The sequence below is a fragment of the Pelobates fuscus genome, chromosome 3 (genome assembly GCF_036172605.1).
Source record: "Pelobates fuscus isolate aPelFus1 chromosome 3, aPelFus1.pri, whole genome shotgun sequence".
Classification (NCBI taxonomy): domain Eukaryota; kingdom Metazoa; phylum Chordata; class Amphibia; order Anura; family Pelobatidae; genus Pelobates; species Pelobates fuscus.
In genome coordinates, this window is record NC_086319.1 from 99,634,954 (window position 1) to 99,652,179 (window position 17,226).

Here is a 17,226-nt window from a genome sequence, read left to right on the forward strand (position 1 = left end):
TGATTACATTCTAGTCCGGTAGGCAGGAAGGTCGTGCGGGACCATCCCTCCTGTCCCGTTCCATCTGGGAAACTACAAGGAGCGGGGGCCATTGCATGTCTTCGCTGTTGGATAAATGTAAAGATGTAATAGAACGGTAGTAACGGCAGTAATCAATCCTGTGGGTGCCGGTCGTGAGGTGGCCGCAAAAGCCGGGAGGACAAGTCTCGTCGTGTGTGTATTTCCACGTGAAGGGGATACACAAGGCCGTTGCCCCGAGTGGTCTCTGACCTTGGAATGCAGACTTGTGGGCAGGGCCTTAGCGGTCACTTCTGTCTCCGTGGGAGTGGGAGGATCATGGGGTATGCTCAGATCAAAGCGGTGCTCGGGTGAAGCTGCTGAGTGCTATAGAGCCACCAGCATCTGTGGTTGGGGAAAGTAAAATAAACTCCGTAGGTTGCTTATGGCCTGCCAAGTGTTGTATAGGGGTGTCCGTCAGAGGGACAGATGGGATGTCCTCCTTAGGTATCAGCCAGCGGTACACGGAGAGAGGGCAACCATAAGTGGGGGTGTACGGTCCATGGCGGGGAGATGAAAATAAGTGAGGGGGGGGGGCAGTTCAGGTGTATTAGGCCCAGACATGCGGATAGGCATTGGGCACAAGGAGTGGCTGGGACCGGGGGTACAGGAACAGGTATCCCGCTTCAGGGAATGGTACTCACTCGGCCTGGCCTCCCTGATCCATGCGTCGTCTGGGGGGCTGTCTCTGAGGGGATCCGTCTCTACGTCTCCGTGGAGCTCTTTGAGGTCGCGGGCCTTGTCCGGCGGGGCCCAGGAACCAGTTCGTGACTTGGATAGGTGGTAGATCCAGGGTTTCTAGGAAGCGTGGTATATCTGCCGGCCACCTCGCTGAGATCCAGTTGTCATGGTGGCGAGCCAGCAACGCAAAAGGGAAGCCCCATTTGTAGGTGATGCGATGTTCTCGCAGGGCCGCTGTGACCGGCCTGAGGGCTCTGTGGGCCTCAAGTGTGAGGGGGGAGAGGTCATTGAAAAGGGAGACCTGAGAGCCGTGGAATGTCCATTCTGGTCGTTCACGGGCTTTTCTCATAATGGCTTCCTTGATGGGAAAGGAGTGGAGGCAGCAGATAAGGTCCCTCGGTCCATCCTCAGCGGAGCGCGGGCGTGTTGCTCTATGTGCCCTTTCAAATTCAAATGTTTGGGGTGCTGCAGCCTGTAGTATGATGTTGAACAGGTCTGAGAGGACCTCCGCCGCGTTTTCCTCCCCACCTATCTCCGGGACTCCTCTTACCCGGATGTTGCACCTGCGGCCTCTATTGTCGAGGTCCTCCAAGTGTCTCCTCATGTCGAGCAGCATGTCCCCTTGCCGTGTAATCGCTGTGTCAGACGCAGAGATTCTGGTCGACTGTGTCTCTGTGGAGTGCTCCAGGGTTTCAATGCAGGTCTCTTGTGCAGCCACTTCCGTCCTGATGCCTGCCATCTCCGTGCGGAGAGCATCCTGAATCGTGGTGGTAAGTGTGAGTAAATCTGTTTTGGTGGCCATAGAAGCTATAGAGGCCGATATGGAGCGAAGTTCCTCACTTATCTTGGCGAGTGTGGAGTGTTCCGTGCCGGCAGGTGATGAGGGAGACGGCGGTGCTGAACTCGGGCCTACTGGCTCTCCGCCGGAGCCGGAGGCCGGCTGCAGAAAGGAGTCCATGGTGCCTTGGGGATTGTGTTGTTGGGAGCCCCTCGGTGTTTGTGGGGGCTCCATGCGTCTGTTGCGACCCATCTGTCGTCCGTGGCTATGAGGAATCGCTGTTTAGGGGGTATAGTGGAACGGAGCAAACGGACTAAGCAGCCATCTTGGTCAAGGTCGCGGCCACGCCCCCGCTATCTTTCTATTTTGAAAGAAGTTTTACTAGGGAGATCTGTAAAATATGTTTTTCTTCTGTTTCCGAGAGTTTTCTGTCCGAATATCTGATGATTTATATTGCAGTTCCTGGATTGATGTCATCTTGTTTGTTTAAATCAGATGTTATTTTTCACATTGAATGATAGCACAGCCTAATCTTACAACTAAATACAAAGTAATGAATCCATTTTACTTTTGTTAGAGATATTTTCTTAATATAATAACGTTTAAACCTGTTAATTTGCAGGTAATGTTGTTTTTGGAGAACCGATCACGGCTAGCTTGGGGACAGATGGGACGCACTACTGGAGCAAAAACTGGGCTAAAGCTGCAGCATTTGTGACATCTCCACCTCTGAGCCCCGACCCTACCACACCTGACTACATCAACTCACTTTTGGCAAGGTATGTAAAGAGAAACTTCCCCTCTGCATGTCAGCACCAATGCACACACACACACCTATGCAAACATCAGATGATTTACTCCCTAGCATCCCAGGTTGCTGGAGCCGAATTTTGGGAGGTTTGAGATTCAGCTTATCTATCAATCCATTCTCATTTCTTTGATTGCAGTCAGTAAAAAAATAAATAACAAAACATATTCTCACTGCAAAGATTTGTTGGTTCTGAAACACCCTTGATCATTGCATTGAGTCTTAAAAAGCTTTGTAATCTTGTGTATAAGCAATGTTTTTCCATCTGGTTCAGATCACCAAAGATATGTGCATGGTTTCTGTCTCTTTGTAAATGCAGTAGAAGACAGACAATGTTTATTGATAAATAGCTGTAATGGGAGTTGGTCAAACATGTATACTCCATGTGCTAAGCAAGAACTCTATGACTGCACATTTAATCAGTCTTTTATAAAGATATGTAATGGGCAGATAAACCAAAGATTTGTAAAAGGGATGATGGACAACAATCCCCAACATCCCCTTTGCCCTTCATCAATCATATGTCAGATTTGGTTTTGGAAGATTTGTGGATAGTGAGGCTTAAAAACACACGTAATGCAATATTTCCTTGGAATGGTGTTATTTGAAACCACATTTACTGTATAATTTTAAGAATAAATCATGGTGTTTGGGGGCTTAAATGCAGTTACCTAATTTTTTGGCACAATGTGAAATAACGTCATTATACAATGTTATTTGTAGAAAGAAAAACAGACAAACACACGTGTCCACTGAGAACGTTGTGTGATGTATTGTTTGTCAGCAGACATCTGATAGGGTTTTATCATTTCTTAACAGTGCAGCTGTAGGAATTGGGCTGCATGTCAAACACACCAATGTACTAATTTGTAGAGTATGGAAAGCTGGGCCTCTCTGTTGCCATCTCATGGTTATATATGATGATGTTAAAGGCAAACTTCACTTCTCAAATAAAAATAAATAAAATATCATAATTTAGTAGATATACCCCAAATGAAAAATGTATAAAAAAAAAATTATTGGGGGTATATAAAAAAATAGCATGAAAAAAAGCAGTTCTCTTGTCTGCAGCCTTTGGAAGAACTCGTCTTTTAAGGCACCCCGAGTTCTTCTGTGGCAATCACAGTTTAGTAAGCTGGCTTTGCAAGGCAGGTGCTCAGGGCAATTGGCTGCCTTTTTAGTTTAGCTCAAATGGGCTACACAGAACCAGAAAGGAACAGGTCCTGTTGTCTGCATTAAATCAAGGGGGGTGTGACAGGGTACATTTATGAAAGTGTGAATTTCTATTGAAATATTTTTTTTCTAAAATGAAAAAGAGGACACTCTTCACACATAAAGCATTTTTAGGAAGCAAAAGAGTGTCCTTTTAACCAGTGGTTCCTAAACACTTTTCATCCATGGAGCACTTTAGAAAAAGATTACCCACTTTTCTACTTTTTCTAAACATGTTTTTTCCCAAAACACACACATGCATGCATTTAATAAATATTTCATTATGCCAATGCTTCTGTATCTGCTATAGATACAAACAAATTGTTAAAAGCATAGTTTTGCTCTAGTGCTGATAATCAGGGATATACAGAGATAATCACAAATTTGCTCTTTTTAAAATATAATAAGATCTGGCCAGTAGAATTCAACCTTCTCTGGTAAAATTGGTGCACCCAGATCATTTAGGCTTCATTCCAAAAATGCGAAAACATGTGTAGATGCTTTGACCTAACTTTGTACGCTAATTACAAACAAACCCCAACTCTCTTACTAGAAGGCATTTGAACAGTTACTTTGACCTTTTCTTTTTGGCATGCTTAAAATATTTGGGTTTCCAGACCAAATTCTTAGTGCAATCTCAAAAATTAACCAAATTTACCAAATCCCATCAGCTAACCTTCTCATTCATCGCACTAATCCACCAACCTTTAATATACTTAATGGCACCAGACAGGGCTGTCGATTTATCCCCCTTACTGTTCGTCCTATTTCTGGAACCATTACTGCAGAATGTCTGGGATGAGAGTTCAGTAAAAGGACTGCGAATCCGATGAGAGCAATATAAAATAGCGGCCTATGCTGATGATGTACTACTAACATTAACTAATCCATTAACATCCCTCCCAAACTTTCTTTCCCTTATAGATTCTTATTCACTTGTATCAGGTTTTAAAGAAAACTTGGCTAAAACATAAGCTTTAGCCTTGCATATTCCGTGAGATTATAAACAATTTATAATCTAAATTCACGTTTCACATGCAGAATTCCCCCCTCCACTACCTGGGAATGAATTTGCCTTCAGACCTAACTCTCACATATGGACTAAACTACTCTCCCTACTAAAAAGGCAGAAAAATACTTAAATTCTTGGTATAAATATTCTATCCTAATATTAAGACAGGATTGCCTCTATTAAAATGTCATTGCTGCCTAGGTTTCTATATTTGTCCAAACATTTCCAATTACACCAATTGCGAATGGGGAAACACCCTAGAGTTAAACGTAAAACTCTATATGTGCCCACCAAAAGTGGACGGTTGGCATTGCCAAACTTCCATCACTATCATACAGCGTAATTAACACAAATCGAACACTTACACACTCTGGTTGGTAGCAAACAATGGGTGGATCACATACATGGCATCTTTGGGAATGACTTCCCTTCCTTGTATATCTGGCTTCCTGGACAGGTTTGACCACAACACTACATATATGAACCACAGCACTACATGTATGGAACAAGGTGCTTCATACAATTTCCATTGTCAACTCTCATATGTCATATCTGCAAACACTGAAACAATGCCTATTTCAAGATCATTTTTAAATATTTTAAATAGTAACAATCCCAGAAAAGAGGGACACCACTTACCACTTTTGTCAATCTTGAAAATTTACCATTGATGACAACTCTCTGTACCCTATCTTTAAGCCAGTGTTCTTTCCAAAAAGTAGAATTTTCATCTAGACCTATTTCTTTTGGTTTGAACACTAACCTGTTGTGTCGGACCATATCAAATGCCTTGGAAAATCCAAGTAGATCACATCCACTGCAACACCCTGATCTATATTTCTACTCACTTCTTTGTTGGATGCAATTATGTTAGTTTGACTTGCCCTTTTTTTTTCCAAAACCATGCAGATTTTTGCTATTAACAATGTTCTTCTCAATGATTTTCTGAAAATTATCCCTTAATAACCCTTTAAATAATTTTCTAGCTTCACAAGTTAAGCTCACAGATATGTAATTTCCAGGAAAGGATTTTGAATCCTCTTTATAAAAAATGTAAAAAAAAAAATAGGAACCACATCTGCATCTTCCAATCCTCCAGTACAATTCTAAAAAACATAAAAAGAATCCTGAAATATTAAAAACAGAGGTTCACTTGTTTCCACACTTAGCTCCTTAAGTGTTTGTGGGTGAATATGGTCAGGCCCTGAGGATTTGTTTATGTTAACTTTCTTGTCTTGAGTCATCCAATAACAATTTTTCTGCAAGTTTTTCACAGCAACGATTGGCATATCGATTGCCATAGGCCCCTCCTTATTATATAATGAGGAAAAATAGTTATTTAAAATATCTGCCTTTTCCTGGTGTTCATTAACTAACACATCCATCTCTGTTTTTAGTGTACTTACACTTTTATTTTGTGAAGAGTGCTTTCTTTCTCTTTACATAATCCAGACTTCATTAGAACTGACACTTTACAATAAAATGAACCTTGTTACATTCCTGGGTTTAAATTAGACAACCAATCCTGTTACTTCCTGGTTTGTATAGCTTAATGGCTAAACTCAATAGGCAGGCAATTGGCTTGCAAATACTTTTCATTGAGCTACATTAGGAATTCTGTATTTGGACAGCCTCAGATAGTCTCGGCTGGGTTTTATTATGGTAGGGCTCGAAAACGCTGCAGACAAGAGACCTGCAGCTTTTGTAAGCTGTTTAGTAGATATATTTATAAATAGTGATTTATTTGTGTATTTATTTATCTTTATTTGTGCATTTGAAAGTATCTTTAAGTCACTGTTCTCACTTTGCCTTAACCTAATACCCTGTGTGTGCATACCGTGCAATCATTTTCCGTAATAGGCAAAATAAAATTAATATATCTGAGATAAACTGAGCTTGTCTCTAGGAGGTTGTCTCTAGGATTAGTAATTATACTAATTAATACAAGTTTATTTGGATTTTGTATATGAAGCTGTTTTCATATTTTCAATCTGTTTAAAATGATGCAATAATATTTTCTTGTTATGTAAGCAGGATGTCTTATACACAAGTCTATACAGAGAACAAAATGCTCTAGACTTGAGCATTAGCTATCAGGGACTGCATATCAGTGAGTTCTGTACTTCGTAAAAACTGATGACTTGTCCCTTTTCTAATATTCACTATGTTATTTTTTTTAAAGGAAGTGAGAATTCAAAGTAAATTCATAAGTGAATTTCAAATTTAAGGCCAAAGTAGCCAATCTGGAAGAATAGTCAACAGAGAATTTTTCCAGTTTCACTATTTTCACCTTAAATTTAGAATTCACTTTGAATTATCACTTTAGTGAAAAACCCTGTAAATATATATAATTTCCTATATTAACTATCAATATGGCAGCAAGAGTCCTTTAAGCACATGTAGTTTCTATGCTGCCTTTCTTTTTTCATGTACTTTAATTTATAATGGATTTTGTATTTTCAGTGGGGATCTGCAGGTGTCTGGTAGCGCTCATGCTACATTTAGCACAGCACAAAAGGCCATTGGAAAAGATAACTTTACTCTTATCCCAGAAGGAACAAATGGAATTGAAGAAAGGATGTCTGTGATCTGGGACAAGGCAGTGGTGAGCAGTCTTGAATAACCTTGCGATGAAAACAGTTTAGTGTGAACGATACAATGTTCATTGGGTGCATGATACCTTAACCTTTTGAAGAAGAATGTCAGTCTTTGCTGTCATAACAATCTGATATTTAAGAATTCTGTTCAAATATGCAACACCCCACTCGTTTAACCCCTTAAGGACACATGACATGTGTGACATGTCATGATTCCCTTTTATTCCAGAAGTTTGGTCCTTAAGGGGTTAAAGACTGCAGGGCTGATTGGGACAGGAAAACCTAAAAAAAAATAGATTATGAGAACTGTAATGTGTAACATTTGGTCCTTAAGAGGTTAACAATAAGTTAGGTGCTCTCACCTTAAAAATATATACAGGGTTATTCTCTAAAGTGAGAATTCAAAGTGAATTTCAAATTTAGGGCCAAAGTAGCCAAACTGAAATCATCTCTGACTTAGAGAATGTTGCTATTTTGACCTTAACTTTGAAATTCCCCTTGGATTTTCACTTTAGTTAATAACCCTAATAATCTACCAATAATCTGCTGAATTTAAACAAATAAAATCAGCTGGTAAATTTTGGGGGATGATAGATATGGATTATGTAAGAATACGGTTTATAAACCTTGCCATAAATAAGGACATGTTATTGCCTTCACACATTTCCTTGTGATCTATGTTTTCACAAAATCTTTTTGAGACTTACTAAAAAAGAGCAGTAATGCATAAATAATTGGAGTGCAATAATTGAAAAGCACCCAAAACAAAGTAAGTCCTTAGTGGCTCAGAGAGACAGCCACTGGAGGCTGGATTTCCCCTGCAGTGTAAACAGAGAAGTTTCTCTGAAACTACTATGTTTTCAGCTGCAGGGTAAAAACTAGGGGGAGCTGAAGTGGTCTGGGTGCCTATAGTGGTCCTTCAAGATCACCATCTGTCTGCCCGTCTTTACAGCAGTGCAAATATATATCGTTAGCAAACTGTTTCACCTCATCACAGAAAATGCCCCCTTTTTTGTGCCTCTCTTTACTCCCTTGGGATTCTTTTCTTACGCCAATCGCTCCTAGTGTATCTCCTTTTTTCCTCTGCCCATTTTCTTTCTTTCTTTCACCCTCAGTCCATTTTGTGTCTCCCCTTACCCTATCACCCACTTGGAAGATTCCCCTTATCCATTTTTTTCTTGCCTCCTTGTGTACCCCCCAGTTAGAGACATTGTAGCACAGAGAGCTTAAGCTCTTCATCTGCCTCTACCCAATCTATATAGTCTGCTCCAGGCTCTGAGCGAGAGATATGAAAGGTAGCTGTAGAGAGGGTAGGATATAATGTTTATCCTAATCTACAGCTTTATATAATGTCATCACATGGTTTATATTTCTTACCATATGCTGCAGGTAAGAAATGCTTGATTTTAGTAATTTGTTTTGTTTTTATATTAGAATTTCTTCTTTTTTTTCACACAGCCAACTGTGTATCTACAATATTTAAAACATCTGTTTTCTTAGAAAATAATGCAAAATATCTTGTTCCCCAAAAGGCCACAGGAAAAATGGATGAAAACCAGTTTGTTGCAGTAACTAGCACCAACGCTGCCAAGATTTTTAATCTTTATCCCAGAAAGGGGAGAATAGCTGTTGGATCAGACAGCGACCTGGTTATCTGGGACCCAGACTCAGTGAAAATCGTCTCTGCCAAGAGTCACCATTCAGTAAGTGTTACATAGCATTTAGTGGTGAAACTTCAATTTAAGAGTATTTGGTGAACATTAGTAAGTATGAAATCCAAAGACATACAATAACAACTCAGAAATGTTAGATGTGGTGTTGTTATAAGTGGGTGCAGTAAGAGAAATACTCTTTAAAGGGAACTTGACACCTTTCACCCTTTGGTGTACATTCATATAAACCCTAAAAGGAAACAGGGATACATCTAGATGTTTCAGACGAATGTCTCCCAGCAGATCCAGCAGGATCTCTCCCAGTAGCAGAAATCTGAATGTTTATTACTTTTGTCTGTCATGAACACATCCAACATAGTCAATATATATGAGAGACAACAAGTACCATTAAATAACATAACAATGTCAAACGTACAACAGCACACAGCAGAAAACAAGAACCGACTCTACTTCAATAAACTACTAGCATAATTCTTTTTATGCTGCCTTTGTATTACTTTGGATTGAGGTTTCTATTGGATTAAAAGGAAACTATAGTCACCAAAACAGCTTTATCTTAATACAGCAGTTTTGGTGTATGGATCATGACCTGCAGTCTCACTGCTCAATCCTCTGCTGATAATTGATTAAATAGGTAGTTTAACACTATAGTGTCAGAAATACACGTTTGTGTTTCCTTTAATCTTTAGATAATAACCATATGTCAGTATATTGTCCTTGTACTTTGTTAAATGGTTCTTCAATTAAACATGTATTTCCAATTAATTCCAAACATAAATAAGACGTTTATCCTAAAATTGAATAGATAGCTTATTTAAATTAATGATGATAAAAAAAGGTGGTAGCAGAATCCTATGTGAAACATAGCTAGCATAGATTTTAGCTCACTTTCTTCCTAGTGAGACTAGCTCCTGAAATTAGTTGATATCGTGCAAGAAGAAAAAAATGCCGGCGTTGGAAAGTGTTTAAAACATTGGAAGGTCTTAGTCTTTAAGCATGATCTAATAGAATGACAGCATCTCTTGGAGAGCTTTGGTTTGTAGAAGCCAGAATCTTTATGGCCAAATAAGAAGAATAAACAAGCAGACACCTCGTTGTTACAAAACATCTGAGTTAGAAAATTACCCAGTTCAGCAGCAATGGGAATGTTTTCCATCTCTGTGATTTTATTCAGTATTGCAATTCCAGTTACTGCAACTTTCCTAACAGAGTTTACTAGTAATTAGCATGCGACTAACCAATAAACAATAAGATACTATGATTCCATATATAACTTTTAAAAGTAAATCTAGTGGCTTTAAGCAGTTTCAAATAGTTTTATCAATTTTATTTTACTTCAACAATTTCATTATTAGTTCTATAATTATCTAATCATATGGGCGGATATTATTGAGCCTTTCACCATGGGCTGATATTATTGGCACCTTTTGCCATTGCAACTCTTGTGGACTGCATTCCCTATGGTGATGTTCTACTGATTGGGAGACCATTGTGGATTTCCATTTGCATTACATTAAGAACAAACAACTGACAACAGCATATAACGTCTGTTGATAATGACTTCAGGCTTACTTTATGCACCGCAAATATACGTTTTTCAACAGACCTGTATTTATTAAATGCTATTTCTAAATTACGTGTTGGTCATAGTTTTGTGCAGATATACTTGATTATTTAGCTCAAATGTGCTGGTATATAAAATGTGTGATTTATGTGTAGCTAGGCATGATAGGAAATTAAGCTTTAGAACTGGTTTTCTTTCTAGCTACCTGGGATTAGAAGTTGGCAGCATCCATTTAGGTCAGATATACCAGTAAACCTAAATTGGGTATCTCTTTGTGTGTTACAGGCTGCAGAGTATAATATCTTTGAAGGCATGGAACTGCGTGGAGCGCCTCTTGTCGTCATATGCCAAGGAAAGATAATGTTGGAGGATGGAACACTCCACGTTACCCAGGGTACAGGTCGCTATATACCTTGCACTCCTTTCTCTGACTATGTGTACAAGCGAATCAAAGCAAGGACCAAGGTGAGAAGAAGAACATTTTTTAGAAAATCAGAGAATGTTATGGAGGATTGGTAGTACTCTAACATTTGTTAGTGGTGATTCGGTCAAGAAATATACAAGGATATATACTGAATGGGGTGTATACTAATCAAAGTCCAGTCTTTCATTGTTGGAGTATCCATCACAAGTCCTCAAGTATTTTATTATATGACAACAACACAAAACAACTGGCAACATTGTGGCTAATAGGATTGTATCCGTGTGTCTAGACAAGAGTCATACTAGGGGATAGCAATAGGCATTTTATCCCTGATCATCCTCTCTCCGTATGTGAGAAATAAAGGCTAGGATGATTGATTGATTGATTGATTGATTGATGAAGATTTTCATTATGAGCAAAATGTATGTTATGTATGAAATGGGGTAATACTCCTCAAACACTTGGACTCCAAAACAATGTTATTGTAATGCTTCATTTAATAGCCCTAGACAAGCCTTACATGATCTAGACGTAAAAAATATGTGATATGTTTTTTATGATGAACTAAGAAATAACTAACAGAGAAAAAATATTTTCACTAATTTTCCCTACCTAGTTCTAATTAGTTAAGCTTTTTTTTTTTTGCACATACTTAATACGTAAATATCCTTGTACCAGATCGCAGAATTGCATGCCGTGCCCCGAGGCATGTATGATGGACCAGTCTTCGACTTGTCATCAACTCCCAAAGCAGGGACTCCTGCTGGCTCTGCAAAGGGATCCCCAACTCGCCAGTCTGCACCAGTCAGAAACCTACACCATTCTGGATTTAGCCTTGCTGGTAAGTAAACCTGCGTGATGATGTGATGGACATTTTAAAACAAAAACGCTGTCTATATATTGGGAGAATTTTCACATTATATGCCTTAGACAACGAAAACTAGGTCAGTTAGATCAGCATTTGTACAGTCTACCTCTTAATCCCATATTATGAACCCACTCACGTTGAATTTTATACTTTGCCGAGACTGTTATGGGTGACTGCCAGGAAGACAACCTAAAGAAATAGAAATTATTAGCAGAATAAAGCACAGATACTGTGTTTAGAAAGAAGGCCAGATTTGTCACAACGCGTCTACATAGAGTAATCAAAGCTTATATTGTTCTTTATTGTAGCCAATATGAGTTGAATGGGCAAAACGTATCAATGGCACCAACCTTTTTTGTTTATCTTGCTATAGGAAAGGGAGGTTTGTACTAACAGGGTTATTCACTAAAATGAGACTTGCCATGGCCAAAGTAGCCAAACTGGAAAAATAGCTTGGAGAATTCCTCCAGCTCAGCTATTTTGACTTAAATTTCAAATTCACTTTGAATTCCCAGCAATTCTCTCTTTAGTGAATAACCTTGTAGGTATTGACAACAGATTTTACCCAGGTATCTACAACAGTTTTCTCTTAGGGATCTATAATGTGGTTCATGTCTGAGCAATGAATGTAGTGTATATTTTGGGCTCCAGAATGCACAATATTATGTAATGTGGATACTGTATACACTACCCAGATCATTTGCAGAAATTACCATAAAACACTTCTAGTTAAACCTTATACTTATATTTGTTGCTTCTTTTACAGGAAACCCAGATGAGAGTGTCCGTTCTGCCAGCAGGAGAATTGTAGCTCCCCCTGGTGGGCGCTCCAATATAACATCTCTTAGCTAAACACCTAAGACATGTATCAAGTGGGAAAGCCAAAATGGTACAACTGGTATTTAAGACAAAGGTTAACACGTAAAGTCAATTTCAAACCAAGTTCAGTCTAAAAAAGTTTTTAACCCTCAGGCCTTATGTTTTACAAACGCTTTTTGCTACCTAGCTTTAAAGTTGTTGCTTCCTTTTTTCATAATTGCATAGCCTTACTTTTCAACCTGTGCATGCAGTTCAGTTCATTACGGTTTTCCAGAGGGTGTCAGATCCAATAACATTCTCATGTTGTTGTTATTGGTGTTCACATTTTTTAAGTTTTTTTTTAACGAGGCATTGAACACCAATATCTGTTGAGTGAATTCATTAGTTGTGAAAAATCATGGGTCTGCTGTTAACAAGCTTTTCTGTTTTTATACAAGAATTGCAATAAAATAGTGATCCCTAAAACACGTTTGCATTTCTTTCTTGTTGTTGTTGTTTCTGAATTTATGTAGCAATTTAAAGTGGCGCTATCATCAATCAATTCATTTCCTTTGCACATCGGAATGCTGGCAGGCACTTGCAAATCACAGATTCTGATTGGCTGTCTGTAGTCTTTTTTAATGTATGAGAGTTTAAATATTGTAATTCAGTACTATGATACCAACTCTAAAACAAAAACTGCCAAATCATACCATGGTAATAGCTAAATTCAGTGTTGAATCACAGTGATACCTGTTGGGATTATATCTTGAACTTGATTTCCGTGAAGAAAATTTTTTGACGTTCCCTATTTAATATGCGTGCAATGCATGACATACTGCACAGCACAATACACATGTTTTATTAAATAAATATTTAGTGCAGATTGTTGAAAACCAATTTGCAGAGAGCAGTCTAACATAAAGATCTCTATTTACAGACCTGGCTACAGGCATACCCCGCTTTACATACACTCACTTTACATACACTCACAAGTACAGACATACCCACGAGTGTACTTAAAGATGCCTCGCGAGTACAGACATTCCTGCGCCTCTTCTGTTTGCGAGTGAACAGGTAATGGAAGGTTCTATTCTCTCCCGCAGCAGCTCAGTTCAGTGTCATTGGGGCAAGAACTTTTCACACCTTCTGCCATGGCACAGGTTAATCATCTCAAATTTATAATGTCTACTCCTAGCTGAGCATATATACATTTCTTTACTGCCCTACATTGTCCATATTCTGTAATCAGCGCCATCCAGTGAAAGGGTTTACCCTGCCATTTTCTATAATTATGACTTAGCAGCTTAGCTGCATTAGCCACAATTCTGAGGATTCAAAGTTAAACCATAAATGCTTAAAGTAATGAGGAGGTGTTTCTAAACAAAGTGTGCACATACAAATTGGCCCTGTATTGACAGAAAATGGCCCAGGGGGCAGGTTTATTTTACTTTTTCTCCCAGTTTAAGGTTAAATGGCACAATCTGGAATGAGATTTTTTTTTTACTGTTTGTTATAACTGAATAAAAGCCCACTGGAAATCATTAAATAAATCACTGGAAATCTGTAATTGCAGTATCAGTTATTCCTGTAAATGACTATAGGGAAGTGAAAAAAATGTATTGCTTCACTTTAAGTACATTTTCGTTTTACATACACGCTCTGGTCCCATTGTGTACTTAAAAGTGGGGTATGCCTGTATTTGTTTTACATCTACGCCAATTTTTTTTTACATTTTTTATTTGTTTCACACAACTTGCTGTCAGTGATACATTTCAGATTGTTTTTGCACACTGTTTGTCGGGGCATGGCTATATCTTCTGAAGGTCATTAATCTACATTACAGATAATTTATGGGGTTAAAGAAAGGGGGTTCTCACTGCACTCACTGGTCGGAAAAGCTGCTGCAGAAATTCTCAATTAAGGAAGAGAACTAAAATGTTTTCAATTCTTTTATTTAACATACAAACTGCATATTCCATATTTATCACACAGCTATGTCTTGGTTTGATTACTCTCCACACTTTACTATAATTTCTTGTTTTTATGTTGTGTTTTAAAATTTCACAGCAATTAAAAAACTGTGTCCTTCTTCTAGTACACCACTTAACTTCAATAGCTAAAAGACTATAACTACTTGTTGTACAATACATATTACCTTCAAAATTCCCCTTTCTTTCAAAGCTCTTAAACTTTTATGTGCATTCTATATCTCTTTCTATGAATTTATTACTTTACTTACTATGAATCTTATTACTTACACACAGACTCAACTTGTCTCATTGTTTCAGTATCATCCTCTACTGTAAAAATGAGTTTCTTTCATGCTGTCTCTTTATCATTGGAATGTCCTATGCTAAAGCAACTTTAAAAGGAACCACCACTGTAGTGAACCAAAGCAATACATACTTTTTTCTTGTATGTTTCAGTACTGCCAAAACATCCTGCTTCTTCATCTCTGCTGTATCTATAGTGCTTTTCATTCCCACTCAGAGCTCTATGCATCCCGTCGTGTTATACTCCCTATTATAAATGTACAACTTACTGTTCCTCTGTACCCCATCTACTAAAAGGTGTAAAAAAAAAAAAAAACAGAAAAAGATTGTTAGCAAGTACAAATACCTTAAAATCCTTCCGACTAACCCAGATAGTACTAATCAGCCGTTCTTTCTTTCTATAAACAATTTTAATAGTGCAAAATGTTTTAAACTAATCAGTCCCCCTTCCCTTTCCTTACAAACATGCTATTGTTTTCATTTATGCTTCAACACAAAAATCACTGATTTAGAAGGGACCATCTTGGCAACATAGCCACTTCAGACTATTGCTAGTATGCCATCTGTGCTTTATTTCTATGCATTGTTATTTTTCAGTTTGTCAAAGACAGGGCTCTAAAGCAAAACTCTTAGCTCTGCCCTGTTCATCAAAGAGCCAGAAATGACACTTCTCAGCACCCATATCAATTCTCACCCCCCGAGTTTGTGCATCAGTGTCATTCTCACTTTTCGTGAAATTTGAAGATTGAGATTATGGGGCAGATTTATCAGTGTTTTCTTTGAAAAAGTTATCTAGTACAATCACCATTGGAACCTGCAGGTAAAACAGACTGCACTATATTGCATTCTTTATTTAGTTGAGTTTTAGTTGCTTAACATACACAAAAGCAAAATATATACAAATAAAAATATCACTTGCACACATTATCTGAAGAGACACCATACAATAGCCCATGCTTGACAAGTATGGAATGCAGGGATAGATACCCTCTATGTCTAGCAAAAGACTAAAGGAGCACTCCAAACACAATAACCACTGCAGCCCTCTGTAGTAGTTATGGGTTATGGTGCCAGGAGTGCCCTGAAACATTGCTAGGTAAGTAATCAAACACACCATTTAAGAGTGCTTTAATAACTTACTTGGCTTTCCTCCTATTGAGGATTGAACTTCTGTTAGCTCCCCTGAACAGTGCTGAGAGCGTCAGCTGAGCACTCTCCGCCAATGAGCTGCACCTTGCACCACTGGGCTCAACTCACTGCAGGGAGCTTTTGGTTAGAGAGGAGGTGACAGCTGACACCAAGTATGTTGTCAAACCATTCTCAACAGGCTGACTAGTGCTGGCAACATAGCCACGGAAGCAGTCTACAGTGGTTATGGTGCTTGGAGTATTCCATTAGCAACTCTCTGTATTGCATGCTCTTAAATTTCTCCTGGTTCTGAAAAGGCATTTATACCAACACTAAGCAAAACTCCAGTAACACGTAGAACCTAGCAAGAACCTAGCTATCTAGAACAGATGTGAAGACAGGGATAGATGTGTTAAGATCTTTAAAATGGTTGAACTTATTCAAATACTTAAAACCACTGAAAAAGCAGAGACTATTACTACCGCAACCTCTACCTCTGACCCAACACCTAACCCTAAGGAAATCCTCTGCTAGTCTCACATCAGCAAATAGGTTTCCTAGTACACTGTGATCAGAGCTGGGCAGCTGGCGAAGCCTAGGACCGATCACACCATGCATGGGGGCATGCAGGGAGATCCTGCCAGGGTCTGTTCAAACCCTGGGTACTTCCTCAGAGTTGCTGCAGCCTGAGAATCACTGTGGCTGACAGCAATCAGTCTGCAATGGTGTTCTTAATGCATTTAGTGGGCTGTATGCAGTGCTCACTTTAAAGGGGTTCTATAGTGTTAGGAATACAAGTCTGTATTCTATAGAGAACCCTTTATTTGCTCATCCGACTTCACCTCTTCCGACATCATCTGACAGAGGAGCCTAATGCACATGCAAAGGGAGCGCATTAGGCCGTGCCCATAGGAAAGCATTGAATCAATACACAAGTTTGTATCAGAAAACAATTTGTTATGTAGGAAATGTATCATGATCATTTATCATGTGGGAAATTATTTACAGTGAAGCAGCTGACCGATAATGAATGGAATCTCGTGCCACATGGAAAGTCATATAAAGGAAGACTTAAAATAACAATCTAAAGTTATAAACAAATACAATTATTTTTAACCTTTAGGTGTTCCTTTATTTCTTTAGATACTGTGCCATCCCTTTAAAACTGAAAAAAAGTAAGAAAAAAACTTTAACCCCTTAAGGACCAAACTTCTGGAATAAAAGGGAATCATGACATGTCACACATGTCATGTGTCCTTAAGGGGTTAAACTTACCTGTAATACAGCTCTTCTCGGCAGCCACTCCCCCTACGCTGAAATCATAACCTTTGATTGTTGTGGCGCAATGCA

General features: G+C 38.8%; 1 protein-coding gene across 2 annotated transcripts in view; it reads left to right on the forward strand.

The window, feature by feature from the left end:
* The window catches only part of DPYSL3 (dihydropyrimidinase like 3), a 174,595-nt gene extending 161,637 nt beyond the window's left edge, over positions 1 to 12,958 (forward strand). For both annotated transcript variants that reach the window (XM_063447373.1, XM_063447375.1), the window contains exons 9-14: positions 2,139 to 2,295; positions 7,012 to 7,153; positions 8,678 to 8,848; positions 10,668 to 10,847; positions 11,485 to 11,647; positions 12,441 to 12,958. In XM_063447373.1, coding sequence (XP_063303443.1) covers positions 2,139 to 2,295; positions 7,012 to 7,153; positions 8,678 to 8,848; positions 10,668 to 10,847; positions 11,485 to 11,647; positions 12,441 to 12,526 — 899 coding nt within the window. In that variant the 3' untranslated portion in view covers positions 12,527 to 12,958. The remainder of the gene's footprint in view (positions 1 to 2,138; positions 2,296 to 7,011; positions 7,154 to 8,677; positions 8,849 to 10,667; positions 10,848 to 11,484; positions 11,648 to 12,440) is intronic.
* The last annotated feature ends 4,268 nt before the right edge of the window (positions 12,959 to 17,226 follow it).